The sequence below is a fragment of the Thermobia domestica genome, chromosome 8 (genome assembly GCF_964235325.1).
Source record: "Thermobia domestica chromosome 8, izTheDome1.hap1.1, whole genome shotgun sequence".
Lineage (NCBI taxonomy): Eukaryota > Metazoa > Arthropoda > Insecta > Zygentoma > Lepismatidae > Thermobia > Thermobia domestica.
Genome location: NC_137461.1, coordinates 8,869,412 through 8,882,137, shown reverse-complemented (window position 1 = coordinate 8,882,137; position 12,726 = coordinate 8,869,412). Strand labels below are relative to the sequence as shown.

Here is a 12,726-nt window from a genome sequence, read left to right as displayed (position 1 = left end):
TAATAGTCTTGTAATACAAACTCCTGAATATTAGAAAAAAACTACAAATAGCAGTGAATGTATAGAAATTAGCATTGTATATTTGTCATTTAAATTACCTCTGGAATTCTAATAAAATTATTTCTTTCCTTAATTATTGCATTGTCTTCATGCATTACTAGTAGAAATAAATAGGAAAAATGTCGGAAGTTTTCTGAAACAACAAATCAAACAAAAAAATTAAGGAAAAGATTACTTCGGAGAATGCACAAATTTAATATACATATCAGTTCATTACATAATAAATTTAGAGACGTAAATTTTTTACCTTTTTATGTTGAGTATAAGTTCTTAGTAAGAAATTAACACCTTTAAAACAATGTGATGTAAAATATGAAGAAAATGCATTAATTATCGTTACAATCTGAAAGATAATTTGAATATGACTCTGAATTACAATTAATACCAAGTGTTGCTTTTTTTATTGTCATGCTGGCAACAAAAATAGATAGAACTGTATTCAATTGTAAAAATTACTCCTGTTTTACCAAAATTTACTGGCTCATAACTAAATTGTGTCTATATTTTAATATTTAAATTATCACTTTTTACTAAGGACTTTGAAATTAATAGATATATTGGTACTCTTGTTTATTGTACTTACACTTATATTGGAAAGTTGTAATCTACTAACTGAAATTTTGTTTGCAAAAAAAGAGTAAGTATATAGTAAATTTTTGAAACATAAATTTAAATACGTCTTTGCATTCAAGAAAAGCAGTCAAAGAAAAATGATAACAACAAAGTTAATTCCAAAGTGCTAGTCATGTGAGAAAATGCATTTCAAGCTACTCAGTATTTTCTCATATTGTGTATTTTGTGAATACAAAACGAGAAATTAAAACATTATACAAAACAATTTTTAGAAGCGAAATTACCGAAACGCTGAGCTGTATTGTTATTTGTATTAATGAGATGTTATGCAATTTATATCGTCGCCCTTAATTCAGGATGTTGTCACACACTTCATTCTCAGGAAACAATGCGTAATACCAACTTTAGTGAAAGATAAATTTGTAAATCAGATCATTTTATATGCAAGTGTTTGACAGTTTTCTGAAGTTTAAAATCGTATTAAAACAACATTGAAAATCAAAGTTTCCTAAACGTGTCGATGTCCGTTACAAACGAGAATTTTTGAAAACTACTTGAAATATCCTCTGATTTTGATGATTTAGTTATTTATTTATTTATTATTTACCATTCATCTATAACTGAGATATTGCTCCTTCTACAGTAGGCATTCCAACAATTGAAATAAATATCAATATATATTTGTTACAAAAATGGAAAGGATAAAAGAAACAAATGTAATACAATCAATAAAGAGAAATGCAGCACATGTTATATGTTCACACGCTCGCAAACTCACACTCACTTATATTTATATACATATTTGAATACGCATACAGATACGTATGTACACATATTGCTATTGTACATTCATACACTTACGAATACACATACATATGCAATTCTCATGAATGTATGTGCCGAGTTTCATTTTCCTAATTTTAGAGATTCGTGAGGCACTATACTGTTAGAAAGCGTTTTGAATCGCTTCATTCCTGGTTAGGATATGGATTTTAGTAAAATAATATAACAAAAACCACGCATATGAACAGTGATATTATCTATAAACATTAATTCCGCATTTTAGCGCACACACTATAATAATGTGACCAGCGGGAAGGACTATTGACAAAGCTGCATTACTACAGACCTAAAATATATTTGATAGTTTTACAATTATCTGTTATTCTGTTTCAGGAGAAAAGCCGATGCAACCTTCGGGAATTCTAGGACAACCACAAGCGCCAGGTATGTTACGTTCACTGTTACTTTTCACTATATCATAAAACTTAATGCTTCGAACACTTTCTCTTTGGGTTTGTGGCTCCTTAGTGTTTTGCAATGTTTCGATGTTACATAAAATCACATGATAGGTCTCGTAACGACATATACACGGATTTCTACACATAAATCAAGAAATTGTACACAATATGGGGAAAGTAGAAGATACGTTAAATGCACGCTTAATTTATTTAAAAGGATTTAATAAGTACATATTTTAAGAACACAATTATAATAACATTGTTTCCTTTCAAAATTAATTGAGCAAATTGGCTTATTGTTACAAACAATTCTTCCACAGGTCGTGATTCCAAATTGGATAAAGGAAACTTAATTTCCTATTTCACTACCATTTTACCTGATTTTGTATCAGCTACTCTATTTTCGAGCTCGAGAACAAACAATAAACCCCTAAAAAATAAGTACTTTAGTCTCGCAGAACAATATGAATGAGAATAACATCCTCCTATCGTTGCAGTTAAAGTTATGAATTCTATTGTATAGCCCCTACAAGTTGGCCAAGGTATGTAGTTTGGAGAACAGTGATGTATGTTATTCATAATGCCATATAAGCAAGTGTAAGTAAATAATCCCAGATATAATATTGATAAGGAAATATGCCCAGTTCTGAGGTTTACCCTTCAGATACTCCAGTTTTTACGTTTTATAAATTGTTAGATGACTTTCTCAATAACGAAAACACTCCCTTCGCCCATTTTTTGGAACGCTGTGCTGTACATTTGTTGTTGGCAGCTGATTGCCTATAACGTCATCACACCTGCGCCATTTCAAATAAGTTCTTTTTCTTATAGTCACGAAAATTTGAATGACTGTGTGTCATTCGAGTAAGATAGTCTGTCAAATTTTGTGACTAATTACCGTGTAAAGCTTCACGGATACTGCTGCAAGTATCATCCACTCTAACAACACAACGCGTTTCGGAGTTAACTATTCTGCGATGCAATCAACAGCATATTTAAATATATCCAAGCAGATCTGTACTAGTCAATGTTTGAATTGTCGTTTTTGAGTTATGCCCTTTCTTAAAACAATTGCAAAATGCTGAAGAATAATTTTTTATAGTTTTATTGTCACTAATACGATTATTCTTTCAAAGTCGTAATAATTTATTCAGTAATCAGTAAGTTACATTAGAAAAAGTAAAGACATACTTTCTATTTTTCTAAGCATAATATTACTTATTAATTATATGTTACATACTATCAAATCGGAACGTTGAAAATGTCAATAGGCGAACCTCTATCTAGTAGCGTGTGGTTTCCATTGCATTGTATCCCTTCTTTATTTCGTGTACATAGGCAAATGTATGTATCGAAAAGTTCTTTAATATAAAAAAATATCAAGAAGTAGACGCTTAACAAAGAACATTTAGTGTCAAAGAAGCAAGTGTATATGGTTTTATGAATGGACGTTTGGTTATTGAACTGTTTAACATTATAAATACTTCAAATACTGAGAATTTACTTATAAGTATGTAAATCGTATTGTAATATATTTCATATTTTCTCCATGTTATCTAAAAATTTAATTATCTTAATTGAGTATGACTTTTGAGGAAAGTAAAACTGGTTCAAAAATAATATTTCTGATTTGTTTTTAAAACTGTCTGTAATATAAAATCGGTGCAACCTGTATTCAGGTCTCAAGATCTATGTCCACTTTGGTAGACTAGGAAGATAGAAAATTTTTTTACGGTTTAAAGTAGTTTTGTATACAAAAAAATAACCCTACAGACTAGGTATATAATTAATTATTTCACTACCTTTTCACATCAATAATTCCACCCAGATATATTAGTAACAAATAAATTAATGTATTAAACACGGAAGCAACGAAATGTAGCAATTGATATTAATTTGTCATGAGACCTACAAATCTGAGTAAGGCACTGAATCTCGCCATGAATTTAATTTTTAAATCAGAACACAATGTTCGTTTTTGCTCGTTTCGACATAACAGGATATATATATAAATATTAAAAATTAGTTTTGAACTTAGCCAGTAATATTAGTTTTTTCTCCATAGGTGTGTTAGAACAGAAACTATCAGGAACAGAAATTAAACCTCCAGGTAAGACCCGATTGTGTTTAGTTTAAATACACAGTACTACTAATGTTAGATAGATTTTACTTTATTTACTAAATAATACAAATTCCAAATTATTATCAATGTATTATGTTCTTATATATCTGACACTGTGCGTTGTTAAATACCTGACACTGTGTAACCAGTTTATACAGGACTATTCAAGAGAAATGGTAGAAAACTAAAGCGTATTTATTTGATACTGAAACTACATCTAGAAACAACATTGATTACAAGAAACGAAAAAAGCTTATGTTTTAAATTCTGTGCTCTTAGGCTACATTAAAGACGCTAGAGTCGTTAGTTGTATAATAATTTACAATACAAGTAGCGACCAGGAAGGTAAAGAATGCGTATTGTGTGATTCTCTTTGCACAAACAAGGCTTTATCGTAGCAATGTTAAAACTTATTCGTAAAACCGCATAGGAATTGCATTTCACACTTTGTGCAGAAGTTTGAATGCACTGAATGTTTGCACTCCATTAAATATCCGGCTCTATCAAGAACTGGATTATAATGTGGACTTCTGTCATGTTCCCCAAATGCTAATATTCCAAACTTGTAATGTACACAAAATATTAACACCTGCCTTCCCTCTCTCTCTCTCTCTCTCTCTCTCTCTCTCTCTCTGCTGATCAATATTGCCTCCGTATATCGTTTCACTACACAACAAAACGTTTTAGTTTTACAGTATTGTTTTCTAATACCCTTACATTTCAAATCATATGTTTCAGTATCAACTCAAACCGAGATACTACGAAGTCACAATCCAACCGCGAATGTTGTATTCATACAACTCAAATTGGACTGTGATTGTAGAAACAAGGCGTTTCAGATGCTGATTGTATCAATTCTTTTGAATGTTCAGTAGTAGCTCTAAGAGACAGGTTTAGATTAAATCAGCTATTCAACTTAAACAATGTTGTATTCGCAAGAACTCTGTATATAATTATCATCTTCACAGTTGCTCTGGAAGCACCTAACACACTTGCAATCTTTCATTTTCATTTTCCAACTAATCGTAAAGTCATAATTAGCCCCATTTGAAAACAAAACATGTCTTTCGTTTTGCTGAATCAAACTTTCACCTATTGCCCTCATGAATCCTTACAATACTACAGCTTGTATATTCAAGTACAGTAGGTCTCCATCTTGGGAACGTGCCCCTGTGGGTGTGAAGAGCGAACGGGGGACCCAAATGACTGGTAGAAATAAACTACATTTGTAACTACAAATATTAAGAACGTTGTAACAAAGATATTTTAAATTAAATACCATACAAAATCAGAATAAATGTTCAATAAGAATCGTCATATCTTTAATAATATATCTGGTAAGACAAGAAATACTGTATTGCATTGGTATACGTTGGGTTTGCTGGAAATAAATATAAATTAGTAAGGCGTATTGCTATAATGAAATCAAATTTATATTCTAGGTCCCTGGTTATATATTTCAGGTTAAAGGAGACGAATAATTATCGAACTAAATGATTGAAAGAATTGAGAGCATAAGAATGGTGAAGGAAATGGGAAATCCCTTCAATGGGAAAAGGGAAATGAGAAAACAAACTGACACTATGTTGTATACCACAAGCTCACTGAGCCATTATGAACGATAATATTTATTATTATATATTATTATACAACTATGCATTATTTGTTATTACATAATACATTACACATTATGAATTATAATACGATTATATATTATTAGTAATATTATTAGATAATTGCAAATTCAATGACACACCTGAAGTCAAAAAGTTTATCAAACCAATGATAGGAGACGTGAAATTTGTATGATTAAATAAGTGTCGTCTTATAAGCTAAGCAGAGAACCGCTGCTTTAGTGTAACTTAAGACAACACTACCATAAAATAGTGGCAACTAGGTAATATAGTATATTGTTCACCCTTTATTTACGACATTTTGAAACAAATGAGTTAGACATGAACTTGTGAGGGGTTTTTGCTTGAATTGGGCCACAAAGAAATATTTTTGCGAATTAATTGAATTATTGGGGGCCGCTTTGACTCAAAAGTACCATCAGGTCACAAATGTCAATTTTCTAAAATGTACAGCATAGGAGGAATTTGTTATAAGCATTTTTGCGTTATTTAATAAATTATGACATTGTACATGAACTTTTTTCCTTTACTAGCACTTAGAAACAAATTTGGATAGGACAAAGTAGCCTAAGTACCAACAGCAATAATGTCGTACTTAATATGTATATCAATATTAATTTCGACCATATTTCGACTTGACAAGAATTACACAAATATAGTTCAAATAAATTTATTTAGCTACTGGACATTCAAATAGTGCTGGACATTCCCACTTACTACATACACCCCTGACGCTTGCTCCCACACGCAATTTTGATTCCTAACAATGAATGCTACATACGGGTACTCGTATAATTTATGCCATTGTTAAAAATTGACTGGAATATTTTATACTAACTAGCGCTCGGTATTTGTTTCTCTGCTTTTTCCATATTAGTAATAAGAGATTTTCTGAGAAAAAATGCCCCATACCTCTACAAATATGCTTTTCTTACGTCTAAGTTATTTTAATTTCCTACCATTCTTCACAATAAGCTTATAATGTATGGTACACTGCCACACCTCATCAGATTACAATTATTTCCAAATATACTAACAATTCTCATAATTCATTAGATGGATCCAGCGGTACAAACATATCGCAAAAGTAATAGCAAATTTCATTCATACAGGTGGATCCATCTGATGACTAGGAAAAAGCCTATAATAAAATATGGGAGAAGAATGTACCATTCAACCCTGTATCACATACATCAATTTACGACAAAATGAAATGAATATTTCCTTTCTTTCATCTGAAACCCCTCACGTTCCATGTTTGGCATCTGTCTGCTTCAATTATTCAAAGAAGTTTCAAATACAATTCGTGGGGAAAGGTATTCCACATTCTTCCTTAAAAATCAAAAAAGGAAAGTAGAAACAGCCATAAAATTATACTTTCCAGCCCGGGCGGTACTTCTAAGTCCCAGAAAAGAAATAGCTCTCTCCCACACAACACTCAAAGGATTCCTAAACTTAACAATGCATACATGCTTACCAGGCGTGTTGATAAAAATAAAAAAATATCCTAGGACCTAACGTTTTGAATTAAGATAGCGGGTCTCTGAAACACTTGATACTGAAAAGAGGGAGTCATCCATTATGACTATATGAAACAAAATGGCTTTAGCGGGAAATATCTTTCTTCTACATCATGCCGCCAGCTATTAATCGATTTACGAAACAGAGAAAAATGTTTTCAAGGAGTACTGTTCGAGCACAACGTACGAGTCCTTTTCCATAATGATTTCTTTCCAGTGGTGCTTTAAAGAACTGTTAGTAAATAAAGGGTTAAAGCACAACTTACAAAAATTACATGTTGCAATACATTGAATCGCCGCATTATTTTTTTTTAATTTTATAAAAACAAGATATATTCATAGAAGGCAGGCTAAATACTTCCACTGTTTCTTGACTTTTATTAAGCAGTGGATATGGGTCACTCTGGCTGGCGTTACTGATAATGGAAATAAGTCCACTTTCACGAGGATGTAAACTTGGCTAATTTATTGATAGGTAGACATTACACATAGGTAGTCAGCTCTTGCTGAAACGCATTACCGCAGCTCTCATTAAGATAGACATGGAACAATGAAAGTAGTATCAATATTTGTTTACTAAAGATCCAGAAATAATATATACAACTAAAGTGGTCTCATGCTGGAACACTAATAATTCGATATCAAGAATAGAAAATGGATATCTCAATTTTGAGAATGAATAACTATTCTGGTTCATTCAATATATATATTTCACTAAATCGAAAAGTATTTTTTTTTAAAAAAAAAAGTAGAAATAAAGCAAGAAGAAATCTTTTAAACAAAAGTCAAATTTCAATCTTCGTGTGTATCATTTCACACATCTTTTAAGGTTTAAAATTTATAGCATATAATATTTGGTTGTGAGGTAGTCACTAATGCAAAATGCTTTATATTTAAACGTCCCTATAAGTTTGAAGAAATTTCAAAAATGGTTAACTATTACGGTGCAGATATCGAGAGAGGCACATTCATTAACATACTTTGCAATACAAGCATATGAATAGTGTCGCTATCCAAATACAGAGTTATATTATTGAAATGTCAATACATAAGTTTACTACATATTTCAAATTTATATTTGAAACTAAGACTAATAATTCTAGATTTATTACTTAAAGTTGGTAAATAAGAACGATGAAATATTAAGACATGAACATTTTGAAAGCCTCTACAACAGCAATTGCATACGCCATATGAACGGTGCATTTTATATGAAAATTATCTTGTTGTCCAATATGATGACGATGATATAACTATTTGGAATGAATAGGAAAAAAATTGAAAGGAAATAAAATTTTGTCTGTTTTTCAAAAATTTTATATCTTAAAAGGGCTCAGCTTTCACATTTAATTACGAAGATTGGCTTCTAATGTTATTTGTAGCAATTTGATGTCTCAAACGTTTCACAGATACGCAAACGACAGGTAAAAATTTCTATATTGCTCACATGACAAATTTGCGTTGTTTTTATTCTTAAATATAAGGCACGTCCAAGTGAAGTGGGACTTATACATTTAAGCAAAGGTTTATTTAGTTTTAATGCATAGGTATATTATAAATTGAAAAGTGTCACATATGAGACAAGATCTGTGTAAAAACACTGTCTATACATAATCACCTAGGTAGTTGAGACAGGTGTCCCATTGGTCCAGGAGACAATGGATACTGTCAGCGAAGAAAGTCGTGGGTTGCATGTGGAATCATTTTTCAACTCTTTCTCGGACATCATCGCATACTTTGCTGACAGAGAGGCTGTCTGCAATCTCTTCTCGGGTGGTTTTTCCACGATTCGTCCTCACAAGGGTGTCCACTGCAGCAATTGATTCATCCGTGATGACCACATGTGCTTGATCTGGTCGTGGCATGTCAGCTGTGCTCACACGTCCATGACGAAACTCAGTACATCATCTGGATACTGCAGAACGTGAAATACACTCAGTCCCATACACATCCTTCATTCGACGGTAAGTGTCAGGTCAACTAACACCTTCTGCCAACAATAATTGGATTACTGCGCGCTGAGGCCTGTTTGGAGGAATCCATGACACGCTCGTTACCTGTTACCTTGCTACTTTTAAAGTCAACAACACACAGACCCTATTCATGGTATGTCAAATTTCTCCTAACATACGCTGCTATCCACCAGGGAAATCGCAAAGTTCTACCACCAGGAATAACGGCACTTCAACCTCAGTCCCACTTTCAGTTGAGCATGCCTTATATTAATTGTTGCTTTTCTTGCTTATATAACATTGCACCACCATCTTGTCTTTAGCTGGAATTACCAGTTATCATAAAAGCGGTTTTTAAGTGTTTCCACACACTTTATAAATATTTGTCATCTTGCCTAAACTGTTTGAAATATTCAATTGTTGTAAAAGTCATTATGATCTTTTCTACTAATAAATATCATCACGTGAGTGACTGCTACAAGATTGCTGCGAATGAAATGTACGATCTAGTTTCCTTATATCCAAGGAAAAATTATGGAAATAAAACTTAATCAAAATAGTAGACTCTCAGAACTACATTTTAAGTAATGTCTTAAGCAATGACAAGATTCTTTTCAAAATTATTAATGAGTGGTGATGCGAGAAATGTTCTCAAGATCATGTTGCACTGCCTAATCTTTAAGAGGAAACGTCTTACCTCTCAAGAAATTACTAAAAAGTCGGAAGTGGCTAATTGGAGAGAGATATACAATATCAGATAAAATTCAGTTTCGTAGTACAACTTATGGAGAGTCTGCACTATCCTTAGACCGACATGTGGATATGACTTTTAACAGTTGAGGTTTTTAAAGGAAATTGCAAATTTTCAGTAAAGTAGCTGGTGCTTCAGTGCTATTCGTTACAAATTATTGGTTCACACGTCATACTGTTCACAATGAAACAAAATCTCAGACGGTTCCCAGATATAATGCTCATGACCACGTAACGTACGTGCGAAGGAAAATTAGAGGAAAATCGGGAAAAATCTCTTAAAGAACTCCTGTCTGAGCATTTTGGAATCTTTACAACAGCCATAGGTGAATGCACTTGCTTTGATATACAATAAAAATATGCACCGATATTTTGAGTATTTTTACTAAGCACAACTCTGATATTGTTTATATTAACAAGCGAAAATTATATTCCAATCTTTTGGAATGATACAAGATTGTAGATAAAAAACTTAAAAAGGAAATAAATTTCGTGTTCCAAAGGTCCACAACGAAAGCCAGAAAACTAAATAATGCTTTGTCACTAGTAAAAGCAAGCACGAAAACAACGTTCTAACGAGAACAAAAAATCCATCAGAACAACGAATTGTTTCTTATCACAATTGCGAAGTATGTTTTGTGTCCAAACAATGTCCGCACAGTCTAATGGAGAAAGGAGGTGAAAGGGCGAAAAACGCATGAGACTGCATCTATGTACTGAAACAATAATAAATTTTAACCACTAGCTACTACAGCCAACACCTATATATCCCTCTGTCTGCAAAGAATGTGCTGGTAACAATACTGTGACATGTGTAAATAACTTGGTCATTTAATATATGGCTTTTAAATATTACGTTATCTTCTCAGAGAGGTTAATACGTGTCAAATCTGTACTCTTTTTGTAGAATATCTTTTTGACAAGATTAGGAAAATGTTAGTCATGGAATAAGGTAATAAAGACTGAAAATCACCTCTTTTACTCCATGAGGTGACGGTTTCGTCATCAGTGTTAAAAGGGCTATGCGTTGTCGTGAAACATTGAGGACACGGATTTGATAGGTGGCTGAGAATACAATTGAATTATACTTCATGGATTTGAGGACTTAAGCGAATAGCAGTGGCGATTTACACTCAGCGAATAGTGACGGAAGTGACCTCATCCACGATACCATCAATAACGTCTTCTAAGATATAGATGTTGCTTCCCACAATGCTATTTGTATTGATCACTATCTGACCACAATCCTGACATGTTTGTGGGTTTTATTCCTTGATATTCATGAATAGTATGTAAATAAGATTATGTTTGGTAAAAATTTTTTATTCTATTTTTGTCTCATAAGGTAAACTAAATTTACATTAATTTCATTATTATCGTTGTTATTAATTTTAAGGCATTATGACAGTTGAAGGAAAACATTCCTCCAATTGTAAAGCGTTCCTTCTTTAAAAGTTGGAGGAAAACACCATAATCATTTCGAATTCTCCAAGAAGCAATATATGTTACATACAATATCTTAACCTACTAGTTCACAACTTGTGATCTGCGTAATTCTGCTAGTATTCACCAGACATACCAAGAGTATTATGAAAATTATTAGTATTTACGAAAACAATAACTCTGTTTGTAGTGTACTATTTAACCACTAAACTTAGATCAAACATTTTAATTGAAAAAAGAGGAGAAAGCTCGCAAGTAGTTACAGATGCTTCTTTCTAAAGTAAAATTTTGACTAAATATATTTGTCTAAATTAGCGCTACTTAGACAAAGAAATATTAAGAAAAGAACAATTTTAAAATAAAAATGTTTAGATAGTAATATGTGATACAAATCGCAAGAGAAGCTTAACAAGTGATAGAAACAGAAAAACTTAGGAACTCCTAATGAATTCTTAGTTAAGACGTGGTATGAAAATTCTGGTTTCATAGCTTGACAAAAAATTCAGGTTATATAAAATAAATTATTTTTGCTTGTACAGATTGTACAGATTCTTTTCAAATTTCAACTAACAATATACGTAAAGTAACATACTTGAATAAAACAATATTGTGAGTACATTCAGATTTCATTTTAATTAGGTAAATACTAATAGTACAATGTTTGATTTTACATTTCATCTTCGTTACAATTGACATTATAATGACTGTTGTTAATTACTTGTAAATAACACTTGTCAATTAATATTAAAAGAATATTTCAGTACCATATTGAATGAATATTTGTATATTTACTTTCAGAACCTGAACGAGAAACACCTTCTACAAGGAAACCAGTAGAAGGTGAGCTCTATCATTACATCTCCATATTTTGCTATTATATCTATGCATACTCCATTAAAAATATTCGTTCGTTTCAAAGTTAAAATATTAACACTTACTGTATTTGTTATGACTGCTTGGTCATTATTTAAACAAGATGTGCTATTGATCTGTAGTTACCTCATGACAAATATTGTACAGATTCTTTTTCAAATTTCAACTAACAATATACGTAAAGTAACATAATTTACTTGAATAAAACAATATTGTGAGTACATTCAGATTTTATTTTAATTAGGTAAATACTAATAGTACAATGTTTGATTTTACATTTCATCTTCGTTACAATTGACATTATAATGACTGTTTTGAATTAATTTCTGGTTTAGTAATTCGTTTTATTTTGTTATATAAATTCAACAATAATTTTATATTAAAATATATAATATTTCATATTCATAATATAATAATTCAAATATGTCTTCAACATAGTATTAATATTATCAGTATATTTTGTAAAGTGTATTTTTCTCTAATTAGAACATCGCCCTGAAGAAATATCCGGAGGTCAACCTGTTATGCCAGGTAAGATATGTCTTCAAAAATATCAAC

At 31.6% G+C, this 12,726-nt stretch overlaps 1 protein-coding gene across 1 annotated transcript in view; it reads left to right on the top strand.

Annotated features, from left to right (window-relative positions):
* Positions 1-12,726, top strand: part of LOC145692677 (uncharacterized) — a 1,521,027-nt gene that overhangs the window by 847,989 nt on the left and 660,312 nt on the right. The window contains exons 231-234 of the mRNA XM_081768059.1: positions 1,810-1,860; positions 3,940-3,984; positions 12,094-12,135; positions 12,655-12,699. Coding sequence (XP_081624185.1) covers positions 1,810-1,860; positions 3,940-3,984; positions 12,094-12,135; positions 12,655-12,699 — 183 coding nt within the window. The remainder of the gene's footprint in view (positions 1-1,809; positions 1,861-3,939; positions 3,985-12,093; positions 12,136-12,654; positions 12,700-12,726) is intronic.